Raw genomic sequence first — 16,780 nt, 5'->3', positions numbered from 1 at the left:
AGCTTTCATGTAATTATGATCTGCAAGGCACTTGTATACCCCGCCTCACCAAACCCGTGGTCCCACATGGTTTCAGAGAGCTAAAGAGCTCCCAAGAGTTCAAGACTTCTGTGAAATAAAGGGAAGAGGAAAGGAAAATAAAAATGCCTGTTCGGGAACATCTTAAAGAATTTTTTTTTTTTTTTTGTGAAGGGAGGCATTCACATAAGAAGTGTGAGACTTCAAGAAAAAATAATTAAAATTTCTCAAACTCAGCTTTCTGGGCTAGAATTAGAATGATCTGGAGGAGAAGTCTAACTGAAGAGACTACAGTTATAAGAGACATCATTAATAAGCCCCTGAATTTCCCTGCTTTCCTACTAAAGGTGAAAGCCTGCTTTTGTGGAAGGGCAAAGAAGGAAATGGGCTGCTGACAGATTTTATGGCTAATTCATCAAGGCTGTGAATGCCAAGTTGAATCATCTGGGGTGGGTAGGCTGCTTTTCCAGGGGCATATATTAACTAAATCTCTAAAGAATAAAAACTTACCAAAGGGTGTCAAAAATATATTAAAAAAGCAAATAAGCTTTTCATGATGGAGAATTAATGAGGAAGGGTTATTACAGGGTGATTAAACAGGTAGGTGTCTACCTATGTGTTCTGCTGTATAATCGTGAGCATGAGAACTGAGATTTCCTAAGGTCTCAGGAACATCATGAAGAAGACTTAGTTTGTTTAGCAAGGTAGGTTCTCTTCAATCAATTTTTTCTCACTATTAATAATCAGGGATGAATAGGTATGGTTTAGTCATTGACCACAGAAGTGGAGGCTGGTCTCAAATAAGTGAGCCTCCCAGGGCTCTGCATGAGTGCCCAAGAGCACGGACAACTTTCCTGATAACTCATTTCTGCACTGAGGAGGTCCACGTACCTAAATTGCCTTAACCATTCTATAGCAAAGGGCCTCAGTAACTGCCTTATCTTGTGAAAGATTGTCAAACCAGCAGAGTTTGAAGGTAAGGTGCGGATTAGTCTTCCAAATTGAGAGATTAGAAATGCATCTAATTCTGAAGCAGACTCCCTGAAACTCTTTGTTCACGTCAAAGATAGTAATGTTATTTCTTGAGGTAACCTGCACCTTGCAAGATGACCTATAAGACTTCTGCTTCGTTGGGCAAGACTTTGCACTAATATTTACAGAATGTGTGGCACGTACAGAATTGTTGAATATGGTACCAAGTAGACCAGTTCAGGATAGCAAATGACCCGTGACAAAGAGGCAGATACTGTGCCACTCTGCTGACTGACACTGAATGTTCATGTCCACGTGAAAGGGAGAATGTTTTCTGTCCAGGGAGATGCATCTGTTCTTGCTGCTCTGGAAAAGTTACCAGCATTGTATTTATAGCTATCATGTCAGGCCAGCCAGAGTCTGACAATCAGTGAGCTTGAGAGCTGCTGAGAAGTACGAGACTGATGAAGTCCAGTCTCACGGGCTCTCTATATCGTATTAGCAGTTGCTAACCTGAAAACAAATTGCATCCAGACTTTTTTTAAAATTCATTTTCTTAGAAGTAACAGAAGCTACAGAAAACCAGACGAAGAAAGCTGTTTCAGAGTGGTATCATTGATAGGCAGGATGTCTCCCTTAGAGTGATGTTGTGTGTAGCATCACCTGGAATGGACAAACTCATTATATCCTCTGGGTTAGAGGGGAATGATTAAGATTGTGAGCAGATCTCTAAAAGGTTCTGGATATCTTTAGATTTTCTTTTATGGTACAATAACACTATCCTTAAATGAAAAAGAATACAAAACATATTTGGAGGCAGCCTTTGGTGAGGGTGAAATATGTCATTTTCTTTTGCTGGATTTCCAGAGTATTTTTGTTGGAGGCATCGAAGATAGTTTGAGCTACAATGCCGTTTACAGAAGGAATTTTATTTTCACTGTTAACTTGTATTAAGAGAGACTTACGTGAGAGCATGACACCATGCAATATAATCTGAGCACCCAAATTTCCCACAGTGAGTTTATCAGAATGTGATAAATGACTAGAAAGGGTATGTTATCCCTATAATTCCTGTTTAATACTACTAATATATTATAATCCTCTTTTATAGCCTGCTGCATTCAGCAGCATTCTAGCTAATAAATTTGTTACTGCCTTCCTCCTAGTAAGGAAAAAAGGTTACTAGAAAGGGTATGTTCCTCCTCTTTCTCATCTCAAAACCAATTAGAGTAGGACTGGGACCTGTGTGCTCTGACTCTGAAATTTTGCTGGTTAGAGAGATGAAGATTTATTGTTTATGGCTGAAAGTGATATGGAGAGTCTGGTCATATTCAGTCAGTCTTCTGACACGCTTTTCCTGTTGTGTCAGTGCTGTAGAACAGTATAAAAGTTATGTGTGTGTCACAGCACAGTTATTTAGAAATTATGCTTTATGAACCTGTAATAGCTGAATTTAATGTTACTTTAGGACAGTGGTTTGGCCTTAGCAATTAATACCGCCTGCTACACTTAGCCGTTTCTTACGTGAGAGCCATTCACAGCCATAGCATTTTGTGGCTCTTGGGAATATGCATTCTAGTTCTTGGGTACTTAACAAGAAATGTTAATTTAGGCTTGTCTGGAAAAGCCGCAGATAATTTAACATTTGTATAAATTGTATGTTTGAAAAGTGATAGTTTGATAAGCTTTTTGCTATTTCTAATGTTGTTTACAGCTTCAGAAACTTCTTACTATGGACCCTACAAAGAGAATTACCTCAGAGCAGGCTTTGCAGGACCCTTACTTCCAAGAGGATCCTCTGCCTACATCAGAGTATGTATTCCCTCTTCTGTGCTTTTCAGGAAGGTCTACTTTCTGCTAAATGCCAGTCCCTGTTATGAGATGACAGCTGAAAAATTCACAGGTGCCCACCTGTGTCCACAAGATGTAGTAGCTCAGGCATGCTCAGTAGAAACAGTGTAGAGCTGCAATGTCTTTATCTACTGGTGCCAGAACTGAGTGGTCATGGGCAACAACTCTCTGTTGCACTGGTGTTGTAATTCTGAATGTGTTATCAAAGCCAGTGACAGTATTATGACAGTATTTAGAGAATTCATCTGTGCCCTGTTCTGTTCTACCTCACAGAGCCCTGCTCTGTGTTACTTCGTTTCATTGCCTCTCTCCCTAGGACTAGGACTGTTCTCCGATCTACAGCCTGTTCCCATGCCCTTTTGTGTCGGGTCATAACAGTATGAGGAGAGAAAAGGGATCAGTGACTACCACAAGTCCCACAGGTTCCTTGTTCAAGGGTCTTGAGAGTACAGATTTTGTATATCTGTATATTTTACTGTCATGACACGTTCAAATGATAGATGCAGTTGCTACTGGCAGACTTTCCCCTTCTAGTTTCTCTTCCCAGTTTTCAGAAGGATTATGATCTGTAGGAGCTGGATGCACAGAGACTTCCACCTTTGCTTTCACTGCTTCCTCAGCAAGCAGGGAACAAACACTGAAAGGAGGGAACAGTCGCTGGAGCACAAATGAAGTTGAGCTGAAACTAGTTTTTTTTCCTTCATTTTTTTTCCTCTGATTAGATAAGTCAAAACACTACTTAGCACCTGGATTAGGCACTGTTGAGACACTTCAAAAAAAATGCCACGTTGATTGTATCGTATTCTAAATGCCTTCAGCAATTCTGAATGCTGGCACAGAAGTATAAGAAACTGATACTGGTCAGCATCCACCAGTAATTTTCTACGTAGCATTTACATTATGCAGTTGTACACAGGCCTATAGCTCTGCAGGGATTACAGGATAACATTATGATAAAGTATCTGCCATAAACATAAAGGAATGTTCCAAATCCTATTAGCCAGGTGAATTTAAAAGCTGTCTTTTCCCTCTGCGCAAGACCTGAGAAGCTAATTGAACATAACTCAGTAGTTGTGATTGGCAAATATATTTAAAATTGTTGTGAGTCAAGTAGGGGCTTACAAGGCAATAACTCTCGTTGGATCAGGCTCTTTATTCAGTGAGCCGTGCATGCTCCAACCAGGTGTTGTGGAACATCTGGCTGCTGTGACACTGTATTTTGCCATCGGAATCAACAAGTGGTTGCTGTGGCATTTGGGCATGTTCAACCATGCCATGATTTCTAAATGATGGTCTCATCCAACAGCAAAGAGATAAGACATTATGATCAGCATCTAGCTGCTGGTATCTGCTGCTTGGGTGTTCAGTGCCACTCGCTTGTGGAAACAGGAATCATGAAATAAAAGAAATTAAATTGTGTTATATCTGTATTTTTAATATAGCATTAAGTAAACGTACGTCATATGTATTTTGTCATATGTATTTATTGTGTGTTTACTGTGTTCCAGTGTATTTGCTGGCTGTCAGATTCCGTATCCTAAACGAGAATTCCTTAATGAAGATGAACCTGAAGAGAAAGGGGATAAGGTATAATAAACTTTTTTTTTTCAAGTGTGCAGTAAGGAAGAGTTATGGCGCTACCAAATGAAAACAAATAAATGTGAACAGTTAAGCAAAAATGTGTTTTCCAGGCAAGTCTGTCTTAAAACCACTTTCCAGTGAGATTAAAAGTATCAGATGACTTCGGGGTGTCTTGGGTGGTATCCTCAGCCATTTGCCCTGACCTGCAGGGAATGAGCTGGCTGAGTTCTGTCAGCAGTTGCCTGCTTTCAGCTGCCATCATTCCAGGAGGACCTTGCCTACCTCGTCCTGCACAATGAAAATACACTGCGATCGCAGGAAAAGAATGGCATTTCCATTGTATGAATGGCATGCATCCAGCCATTTGAAAGGAGATGGTTGTCAGGGTCTCAAATAAATAGTGGCAGCCTGCTTCTGGCAGTACATCAGAACATTTCATCCATCTGCACGCCGTTTCCTGATCGTGTTTTAAGGGCCCTCAGACAAAAGAGTTTTAAGGAGCATGAACTGTTCTGTAGTGACAATCCACTCTGAATACCCTCTTTCCCATAGTCCCTTAGACACGAGCAAGAGCTTGTTTGTGTGCGTAGTAAGTTTTGGTGTGTTTGCAACTTATCTGAGTTCAGCCATGCTACGTGACAGCAGTGGTTGTCCCATCATGATGTGAAGGCTGAACAATACTGCTATAGTGTGTGATGAACCAGCTTGGTATTTTTTCTTAAGAGGATACAATACCAATTGTAAGGTATAGCTAGCAAAATGTGAAGAAAACAACCATAAACTGTAATTATCTGAGGGCTGCTAGAGGACTGTTAAGGTTTTGAGAAACTTTTTGACTACGTGCTTCTCTTTTCAGATTTTCTTTGTAGCATGAGAAACTAGCTAAGTTTAAAAGTGTGCCTATTGTGATGCATTTCAGAGAGCAGATTTTGTTTTCAGAACAGAAATTGTGGATTCTTCTGTACTGAGAACAAGTGGTAATGTCCTGGATTTTTTTGTCCAGATAGTTATTCAAAAAGAGGAAACTGAAAGACCTAAGCAAAAATACAATCAAAGTCATGATACTGATTTGATTGTAATTTAGTTACTGGTGTTGCTCTAACTCGCACAACTTTAAAAATAAGAACAAGCCTTATGAATTAAAATTACTCTGGCTTTTGTTTAGGCAGTGTATTTAAAAGTAAATATCTGTCTTTTCCATGGGAGTATTGGGAAGAAAAAACAATGGAATGTTTATATTTAAAACAGCCATTATATAAACAATCTTTGAGATCGCTGGGGACAGTCACGTATTTATGCACACTCCAAATAAAAGTTTTTCAGACTGTGTAGGTAATTTAAGTTAGGCATTACTCATTGAATCTGTTCTCACAGTGTAGAAAATGCGAAGGTAAAGAATATCCTGAAAACTGGATCTGTTCCATGCTTTGTTTCTTTCTGATGATGTTGCAAGTGAAAGGACTGATTTATTTATTTATGATACAGTTAGTTTCTGATCTTTTTTTAAAACAAAAGCCCTTGTATAGCCTTAGGAAATATAGAGGAGTTCTCTCTGTTTGTTTATTTGGAACTCACATCTTAATTGAATAATCTTTAACATAAGCATCCTTTCTTCACCGTGGCTAATTGTTAGTCAGCAAAGCTAAGCTGAGTGTTTGTAAAACAAAATGAAAGGATTCTTCCCTCATTAAAATTCTGTTAGGATCGGAATTTAATTTTGGTAACATGCGTCCGAGAGATGGCACATGGTCATATGTTGCTAACTTTAGACCTTGTATAGTGTTTATTTAAGAACCACCATGAAATAAACCGACCTGTGGATATTTTTGCTGTTGTGAGCTGGGTCCGTGTGTTAAAGTGGTGCAGTTAGGCAACAGCCAGAATGCAATAGAGTAGATCTCAGTCTCTACCAAGGCAGTAGAAGTGGTAGCTGCACGGAAGAGCAAGCTATTAAGGTAAACTTTGTGCTAATGTCCGAAGTGTCAAATATTAGACCCATGACGAACCGTGGTGCTTAATTATGAGAGTTCCTGCTGTATTTTTTTTTACAGTTAACAAAACTGCAGTTTTTCAGCTCTCACAGTAGCAACCATCTCACTCGCATCCCAACATCCCTATGAAAACACGAATCTCAGAATCTAGCACAAACACTGCCTTAGTTATTGGTGCTTGTTTGTATAAGTGAAGCCCAAACCATGATTTAAAAGATAAATTGCTTCTTAACAAAGTTTATGACAAGCTAGCGTGACGTAAACTTTTAAGAGTTTAAATCTCCCTGGAAGCAGAATCCAACTGGGATGGGATTTGAGGACTACTCATGGTAGGATATATTACTGTTCCTGCTAAATGTGGAATGGAAATACAAGACATCTCTAAGTCCTTGGAGATGCAAGGCTTCTTTGTAATCTTAAATAAATATATCATTGCAAATTTGATTTGAATGTACCTTGGGAAACTGTGGTGGTGAATGTCGCAGTTACAGATGTTTATGTCATTTGTCTGAGGTAACGAAATGCCTTCTCGTGATGGAGAGCATCAATTTTGTGCTAGTGGCAATTGATTGTCGTGATTTCCGAGAAAGTGATAATGTGAGGTTTTGATAAAAGGCTGCCAAACCAAAGCCTTGAAAATTTCGTAAGCAGATATTCTGTGGAAAAGACTGTCCTGAAATGTTCCATACTACCAGGCAGTATAGTGTGTGTCTGTCTGTCTGGGGGATGTTACTTAACTGTAAGGCTTTTTAATTCAAGCCATGAAAACTGTAGGGTTTTTCATGATGAGCAAGCTACGTATCTCACACTTGGAGCGAAATTGCTTTTCTTTGCTCTTCTCTTACTTGCTCTGTGGAGGAGCCCTCCCTAGTGCTTGCAAGCACGCAAATGGGTGGGTTTCCTTCTAAGTGTCTGATCGTGGAGGGCAGAGATGCACTCTGCTGGTTTTCTAATGCTCTTTTCTGTCTGTAGCCCTCAGAAGCCTTCTGAGTATGGTGTTATTTGCTCTTATGATTCCTTTCTTAACTTTTTTCTCCCTTTTGTGACACCTTTCTCTTGTCTCTCTTCCTGTTAGGCCACTGTATCATCTTAACTCTCTGGCTTTTCCTCCTTTGCTATTTTTTGCTTGTTCTTACCAGATTCGTCTTTCATCTGTGGCCTCCTCTTTTGTCGTCAGCTGGTTCTCTCTGGTCGATTTTCACTTTCTGCAACTTCAATAAGATTTTATGACCCCCTACCTAGGCACCACGCTGGACTGCATTCCCAGTGTACCGCTTTTTCCAAGGTGCTTTTAAAAACACTGGAGAGCAAAAGGGGTATGACACTACGCTGGTTCTGCCACAAAATTTCCTCGCAACCTGGAAGAAATTATGTAATTTCTCCAGTCTCAGTTTGCTTACCTTTCTGGCAATACCGCTGCCAGCCTCCTTCGGATTATTTGCATTATTGCATTATTGTGTCATCTGTGAAAATTGGAAAAGTGGTTTTGATTCTGGGTGAATGGGGCTGTTGAAGCACTTAGAATAATTTACTGTGGTTCACCACATCTGCCACTGAGCACTAGTGAAATTTTGGGTTTTTTTGATTCAGCTCATTAGGTGATTACTGCTTTATAAATAGCTCCTTCCACCCTCCTCTCTGTTATTCAGGGCTGAGTGCTTGGCTAGCTGCAGAAATCACCAGACTCTCATTCCAGTTTTAGTCAAGCTTGCTCTGTTCACAAAACAAAACCACAACAAAAAATAAAGGTGAACCACAAGCGGAATACCCCCATTTGAGGCGTGAAAGCCTTGCTGTGCTTTGCCGGTAAGCAGCTGGGCCTGCCCCATCGGCACGGCGCCGCCCGGCTCGGTGACCCCATCACGGTCACGGAGGAAATAACGGCGTGGTGTCTCTTCTTCCCCCTAGAATCAGCAGCAGCAGAACCAACATCAGCAGCAAACAGCACCTCAGCAGCAGCCGCAGGCCGCGCCGCAGCCGCCGCAGCAGCAGCAGCAAAACAGCACCCAAACCAACGGGACGGCCGGGGGCGCGGGCGCGGGCGCCGGGGGCGCAGGCGCAGGACTCCAGCACAGCCAGGACTCCAGCCTCAACCAGGTGCCTCCAAACAAGAAACCACGCATAGGGCCTTCAGGCGCTAACTCAGGCGGGCCTGTCATGCCTTCAGATTATCAGGTACCTCTCGAGTTTTTGCCGCTTCCGATAACGTAGAGCCAAAATGTCATTTTCTCCCTTCCCCGCTGCGAGAACAAATTGTGTTTTAATGATTTTTTTCTTGTAACCTGAGCAGGCATGCTCTGATACATTAGATAAAAATGCAGGCTTAAAGCCTATTAGGGCAGTAAAAAGGTTTTGTGCTATGGTGAGTAATTTTCAATTGAATATGAGTTATATTTGCTGCACCCTGTAAAGGGCTGAGGACTAGTCCACTCCAGGAAAGCACTTAAACACGTGCTTAAGTTTCTTTGAAAGTAATCATACTGAAACCAGTGGAACTATTTCATGAATGTAAATGCTGCATTAGATCAAGCTCAGAATACTTGGCTCTTGGCAAAATTAAATCCTGTGTGAAAGCAAAATTAGAGCCAGGCTTTTCCATTTGATTTCTGCTTCATTCTACCTCATATCACCAAACGTATGGAATAATTCTGTGGTTTATTCTAATATTTTGTTAAATCTAATTCTAAAGTTAAAGAGAAAATGCATGTTAGCACAGGAATGATGTTTTGGTTCATCAGTATGATTCATGCTGAAGCAGGGCATAAACAAGCATTATTTCTAATGTGACCATTGAATGGATTTCATGTTTTCCAGTGCAGTAACATTCTTTAGTAAAAGCAGTATCACTGAGGTTTTTTTTGACTTGCATACTTGTCTATGCTTACTAAAATATTTTCCACTGAAAAAGTGACTTGCACTAAATGTACAAAGTGTTGATTTAACCATGCTCTTCAATACTTGTGAATATACGCTCACTAGAACAGTAATAAGTTGAAAGTAGAATAATAGAAAGGTAGCTAGTAAAAGTATATTTTGACAGATGTTAGGGATTCTCTCTGCTTCAAGAGGACACAACCTTGGAGAATGCTGTTCAGGCTACTTTAAACTTAAATAAGCAGATGAATTTAAAAAGAAAAAGCAGCTCTGGAATTGCTTTGACTTACCCATTCAGACCTCCTCCACACACAATTGATTTCTCAGTGCCAGACATTTTTCTCTCATTTCTGTTTTACTCTTAATTACAAATGATCATGAAGGCATTGAGGGCAACTTAAGGGTAAAGACAACAAGGTTGGTTTTTTTGTTGTTTTATTTTTTGTTTTGAAAACTTCCAGACAGCCTTGAGGTCTGGACAGATCACTACAGCTGTCTGACCACACAGTATTTATGGCTGGCCTGTTTTGGTCTGTATTTTGAGGACTGGTGTGCTGTGTTTGATGATGTCCATTATAGAATCCTTACAGAGCTCTCTGAAATGTTGGCAGGCTTCCCACTTACAAGTTTTTAGCAGTCTAAATTCCATTTTTTGAGATAGTTAGACTCTTTTTTACCCCCTATGGTCCTTCCTTCTAAACTTTAACAGCACAGGCATCAAAATAACGATCTGTATGTTCCCTTTACGTCACTTGCTAAATTGTATGGTCTGATTATCCTTTTTTACACTCGTATTTGGCTATCTGCCCTTAAATTCTAGCTGACTGTCTTCTGTTCAAAAAAGGAATGTCGGCAATTTGTACAAGTCTGACTTTGTTAAAAAAAAAAAAAAAAGCGAATTCTCTTCTGCAGAACAAAAATAAGCACAGGCAAGTTAATATGTTCTTGTAGTCTTACCACATTAATTTTACTCCATTTTATCATACTCAGAAGTAGGAAGAAGAATCCTTTTGCTTTGATTTTTATTTAGACAGTGATCTAAAATCTAACTTGAATTTTTTTTGTAGTTCACCACCAACAATATATGTTCCTTTTAAAAATGACAATAGGAATTTTTGTTGTATTTTACTGAGCATTCCTTATGAGACCTCAGGTTTTTTGCTTATCACAGTCAGCTGATGCTTTTCATCCAGAACTAGTTCCTATAAAGTCATAGTATTTATCACAATTCTTTTTCTTTCCTGTTAAAAGTTGTAAAAACTTTCAGAATTTTGAGGCAAATTTCATGTTTCAGCCATTTTGTAAACACCGTAAACAATCTAATCACGCAGGTCAAGCAAATCTGGTTAACAGCATGTGTGCCACTGGGAGGCATCTCTCCCAAAGCCGGCGCGGTGAGCTGTTATTTCCCAGACTGACCCTTGCAAACAAGTGAAGTTACTCAGTACAATCTATTGGTTATATTGATACCATATTGAGAAACAGTGGTCTGCAAGATTGGACAGTCAGCAATGTTCTGTTTCACCTTGAAAGCAACCTTCATATTCCTGTATTTAGGCAGAACACAAAAAGTAATGCAATTATTTTTAGGTTTTAGTATGTTCTCCAGTTTATGTGAAATTAAGGAGTATAAAACTACATACAGGAAAAGAAAGGGCAGAAGTTTTTACATTGCCTGAACTTTAGGTTCTTACTCTTCATCATCCAGCTGAGAAGTTGGCAGAATGCTTTCACAGCTCTCCTAGTTGGGATCTGGTGGGTAGATGAGACCACTGACTTGGCTCTTACCTTCACTGAGCAGTTGTGGAGAATGCTGTACTATGGACTTGCTTTATCTGTGGGATTTCCATTCAGAATTCTAACTTCTCCACAGGTTTTCTGTAACTCCTAATTTTTATATTTAATCAGAACGTAGTTTTTTAACACTCTTTCTATGATGATCATAGTTTGCCAGTCTTGCTGATGATTCTTGGACATAGCCAGGTAGAACAATCCCCTAGACAGTGAACAGCAATCTTTATTGAATGGATGCCTGACCCTGCAGTTAACTTTGTTGAAAAGAAATTGTTTGCTGATTAAATAGTACCTTTTTTGTAGATACGTCTTTCTTGTGGATTGGGTTGGTATTTACCTTGCTAGAGAGTCTCCTATCCATTGAGCAGTACTTTTCATACAAGTGATTTTGCAGCTTTACGTGATTTTGCAGGTCATTATTAATTCTTGACGAGGAATGGATATGGTAATAAACATGCAAAATAAGCAGGCTAGAGGTCACAAATGATCCATGAATTTTGCTTGCTGAGATTGAGGTCCACTGAGCTAACATCTCAAAGAGTGGAGGGAAAAAAACATTTAGCACATACATGCAAATTTGAACATACATGTGCCCATCACTAAGGAGCTCTTTTTGCTTCCAGTAAATAAGGCAGCAGGTTGAAAGGCTTACCTAAAATTACAATATTTTATCTTACTGGACATTTTCTTGTTTAGATAAATTAAGTAATTCTTAGGTCATGATTTTCTTTTTGTAAGGAACAGAGTAAGTTATTTCTCTGTACTGTTTTAGTATTGCCTATCTTGAAAGGGGTGCTTTTGGTACTAGTAGTTGTTTGTTGTTGCATTAATAGTGCTTACAATAATGATAGACATAAGTTTAAGAAACAGCTGCTTTCTCTTTTGTCTTGTGCATTTTTCTCTGTTTTGTATTGTGTATTTTTCCTTCAAAAACAGGTGTGTCCATGCTGTACTTTTAGATATCTGCCAGTGACGTGGTGTACTTTCTGTGGTGTGTTAAGCCTGATTACAGATCAGACTTTATGGGACTTCAAACAGTAACACTGTTTAGTTAGTTTCTCCAACAGTCAAATTTTAATTAGCTTCAGAGAGGCTGAAAGTTTCCTGTGCTGCATAGTCCTAACAGGCTGGTTTTCATGCCCCTGTTCCCATTCTCTTTTTCTCCAGCACTCCAGCTCACGCCTGAGTTACCAAAGCAACATTCAGGGATCTTCTCAGTCCCAGAGTACAATGGGCTATTCCACATCATCTCAGCAGAGCTCTCAGTATCATCAATCTCACCAGTCTCACAGGTACTGAGAGGTTTAAGAGACTGCACTCAAAAAAAGAATGGACTAAAAGCCAGAAGACTCCAGCAATATGAAGTTCATAACGATGAGAAGAACCAAAAACACAAACTATGATGCAGAATTAAAATTCACAATTGCAAAAGGAAAACTTTACTTACTGAAGACTTTTTTTTTTCCTGCCCCTTTATTGCCATAAAGGAGATTCTCGTGAAGTTTTCCTTCCTCCCTCCCTTGCATGTGCTCCATTGTGGTTACTCTAATGAACCCTTCTGATCTGAACCCAGCACTTAACTTCTTTAACCTTTGGAATTTTGAAGGATTCCTGGTGCACCTTCCTTATGCTGTAGTGATTGCCATAAATCTGTCTTTTCAATCTCTTTGATGGGATTTTAAAGTTTTAAAATCTTGAACTCCCAGGCTTTCAAGCTTGTATATAGTTAGTTTTATACTAGGCAAACCAGTTTAGCTATACAGGTATATTGCACCTTTTTAAAGCACTATGTTATTTTCACAGGATATTACTGTTTTGCTCATGGATGTCAAGAACAGCAAAATTTTACTGTTCCAGAGTATTTTACTATTCTGTTTTTATTAGTCTAGTTTTCAGGCGAGGTCTTAAAAAAAATAAAAATTAAAAAAGAAAAAGAAAAAAAAGAAAAAGGAAAAAGGAAAAAAAACAACCCAAGTCTCTGCAGCGACAAATATGCTTCTTGCTACTGGACTGAACACCAAACAGAAGATTGCTGATATTTCTTAACTCATTCACATTGAATTCTTGAAATCACAGTGATCATGCTCTGACTAGTTTTAAATTAAGCGGTTTTAAATAAGACCATGACAGTCACAGAAAAAGGAGATGCTTTCAGGATTTGTTGGAACAGAAGAATGGAATGTCTTCCCAGGCTGGACACCAAAATAGTCAGGAAAATGTATTTACTGCCCTCCAATTTCAGTAGGAATGTGGTTGGTGGCTTGTTTTTCTGTTAAGCAGCTGATTAATGTATGCGAGAGTTCTGTAAACTTAGCTTCTCTTTCACATTCCTGAGTGTGACAGAAATACTAAGACTTATAAAAACAAATACATTTAATCATTTTATGTTAGAATTAATAATTAAGAGAAATTATTGTGCAGTTTGAGAAGCATGTTAAAAATTCTTCCTTTTTCATGTTTGTAATGCATACTCTATGTCCCTCACATTGCTGTGATTAACCCAGATTAGTTACACCAGATGCGCTTGATTGCACTGAAATGTTTCTTTTTCCCCAGAGCAAACATGTTTTGATTGTGCCTAAGGACTGTAAGTGGATGGGTAGCTGGCAGAAAATCCCCAGTAACTAAGCAGAGTTCAGAAGCATAATCAGAGGATCATTGTCCAACTTCTGTAACCACAGTTATTCGGAGAGACACAACATATAATTTGGGACAGCTTCGTTTTTCCTTCAGCCTTCAGAAATAAGGCTGATTCTTGTTGCAGAAAACCTGGAAAAAAATATTAATGAGGTTAGAAAGCTACCAGCAATGTAACGTCGGTGAGCTTCTAAAATTGGTGTTCAGAGAAGAGGTACAGTTGAGATGAGTTTATATGTAAACAGTCAATGTTACAATCATATATACCGTGTTCTCCTCTGTCCTGTACCCATACAAAAAAAAGAAAATATTGTATATACCTGCACACGTTCACACTGAAGTTGTGATCAGACCCAGCAAAATGCTGTTGGATCTGTTTGCTGTCAGGAGAATGCTTTTTATCACAGCTAGACTGGAACTTAATTTTACTGGGTTTGATCTCCTGATCACCTTTAGTGCCCCTTTCCCTATCGAAAATGTTGTTCTCATGCTTTTTTGTGAGCTGTTGGCTTAGTTTGGACATATCTACCATCATGTGGTTTCGACCACACCCAGCTTCTCGAGAAGAGTGACCAAAACCTGCTTTTGTCATCAAATAGGTAAGAAGGTGGTGAAAAGCAAATGAAGCAATTTGAAAGAAAAATAATCACATTTGTTTTCCGGGGAAAAATGGTCTCCCAGAGGATACCTCTAACGTGTAGTCCTTGAAATGCTACATGTACCCCAGTAACCTGTTTGGAAGGACAGATGTTAATTGTTTATTTCATTGCAGTGAATCTGGGGTTACATTCTTCCTGTAAATCGAATGTCCCACCTCTTACTGATGTTAGTGTGAGGTACCTTGAGCTACTGGACGTTTGCTCAATGCCATGAAGCATCATTTTTTTTATATATTTGTGAAATGAATTTCACATTTCTGGAAGTTAACCCATGGCAGAGTAATTGTTGTCCCCTCCTGTTCTTCTCAGCCTTCAGTTTGCCCCAGATCCTTTTGTCTCTTCCTGACGTTTCTTTTCCCTGCTGTGACCTGAGGCTGACGATCAGCATTCGCGTAGTGGCGGGGAGACACGTTACTGTGTGGTTACGCTGGGCTCTGGTGCCAACAAGGCAAAATCATGGTGTAGATGAATCTGTGTGTAGTGCGAAACCTCCCAGCACTGTAAGGTCCTTCAGTTGAGTGAGCTTCCAGCTTCTAGAGCAACTGCCATGCCCTGTGTCCAAGCTGAACGGATATTTCTGCATCTGCTAGACCAGACAGATGGACCCTGCCCAGTCCCCTCTAGATTCTGTGCACACATGCGGAGCTGAGCTGACTCCTGTTGCCTTCAAAGTAACGACCGAAAGGAGAGTGAGCAAAAGCAAAGGCGTCTGCTGGAAAGTGTAAGCTGTGCACGCTCCTCTAGCTTTTCTGTCTTCTGGTAGGGAAATAATTTGCCTTTTCTTGTGAGCTTGCTGTGCATTTTTGGGGTGATGGCAGTCATTGTGAAAGAAGCCTTGCTTTTCAGGGGTAATTTCTTGAGGTTTTAGAAAGTGAACTGTGTGTGTGTCATGGGAAGCCAGGACCACGTCACTTTTATACTAGTTTCTGCCTGTGCAGTTTGGCTAGTACTCCCAGCTTTGCCTTTGCCCATAAGCTCTATCCCCACGGCAGTGTTTCACACTGGTACGTGGAGAGGCGAGGGACACCAGCAGAGGTGGTCGCTCCTTTTTGTGTGCAGGGGGGACAGAGCAGGCTGCTGAACTGCACGGTGAAGGAGAAGTGAAAGGAAAGCTGCGAGTCCTGCACTGTATCTGTGACACTGTACCTGGGGAGGGGGAGGGAAGAGCATCCTTAGCGGGAGGGGTGGCGGGAAGCTAGAAGTGTTCACATATGTATAATATTTTATATGAACATAATAAGCTTAGTTCCCCTTCGTAATCTCCAGGAATGGTACTTTAACACCATTAAGCAAAGAATTGTTTTAGGATTAAATAAATGTATTGTACATAAGGCCATACGTAATCTTCTAAAAAAAAATGTCGCCAGACAGGAGCGATGCGTATTACTATATGAAAAGAAGTCCTTAATGCACTGTTATCTCCTAAATATTTAGTAGTAAATTAATACTATTTAATTTTTTTAAAAATTTGTCTTGTGTAGACACTAAAAAGTATTACACAAAATGTGGACAGAACATGTCCTTTTTAACAGCAATTTAAAGAACTTTTTATATATGTAAGGTAGTATACTTTTCAAATTGTTCTAGTTGTATTTTCCCATGTTTACTATTTGTGGAAGTGTGCCTGTCTCTACTCAGTTATATTTTTTTCTAATAATTTCATGCAAGCATCTTTCATTTTTGTAGTTTTCATTAGGAATTATTGTGTATGCGCCTCATGCTGCCACAAAACGTTGCCGCTTCAGATCGATGGTGGCCACATTCAGCGATGCCCATGCCGATGGGTTAGCAAAACCACAAAGCGAAATACTTTTCTCATTCTAGAGTTAAGAGTTTACTGCTTTTAAGTTGTCCTGATGTCACTCTCAAAATGACTGTTAAAACTAAACTATGAGTTCATTGCATTTATTTTATATTCTTGGTTGTAATGAAATGGAATTGACTTTGCTTCAGTGTGAATTTTTTTAATAAAATAATATACATTTGTAATAATAATAAAAAGTTGAAATCACATAAGCGTGCTGAAAAGTTTTTGTAAACATTGGCTTTGGGCTACAAAGAGGGAAAAATACAGCCCACAAAATTGCAGTTGTAATTATATTCAGGATGTTTATGATAGCATACACCACACAAAACAAAGCTTGCAAAACCTCAGAGTTGAAATTATAGCTTTTAAAATGCCCACGAGGATATTCATGGTTATGTGTCTATCAGAATAGAATGAAGCCTTATGGAAAACTGAATGGACGGAATGGTTCTCTTTAGGTTTTGTCCTCTGTTGAAAAGTATTCCAGCGTGCCACGCTGATGCCACTTGTTGAGATTCATTGTTACCAGCGTGACGATCCTACAGATTTGTCTTCTGGGAGGAAAAATAAATAAATAAATGGAATAGAAAGAAACG

At 39.5% G+C, this 16,780-nt stretch overlaps 1 protein-coding gene across 1 annotated transcript in view; it reads left to right on the top strand.

The window, feature by feature from the left end:
- The window catches only part of CDK19 (cyclin dependent kinase 19), a 126,741-nt gene extending 110,362 nt beyond the window's left edge, over positions 1–16,379 (top strand). The window contains 4 exon segments of the mRNA XM_040553089.1: positions 2,705–2,802; positions 4,350–4,428; positions 8,322–8,588; positions 12,249–16,379. Of these exon segments, the coding sequence (XP_040409023.1) occupies positions 2,705–2,802; positions 4,350–4,428; positions 8,322–8,588; positions 12,249–12,380 (576 nt within the window). The 3' untranslated portion in view covers positions 12,381–16,379.
- Positions 16,380–16,780: the final 401 nt, after the last annotated feature.

Source organism: Cygnus olor, chromosome 3 (genome assembly GCF_009769625.2).
Source record: "Cygnus olor isolate bCygOlo1 chromosome 3, bCygOlo1.pri.v2, whole genome shotgun sequence".
NCBI lineage: Eukaryota > Metazoa > Chordata > Aves > Anseriformes > Anatidae > Cygnus > Cygnus olor.
The sequence above is the reverse complement of the archived record's forward strand: the minus strand, read 5'-3'. Positions and strand labels throughout refer to the sequence as shown.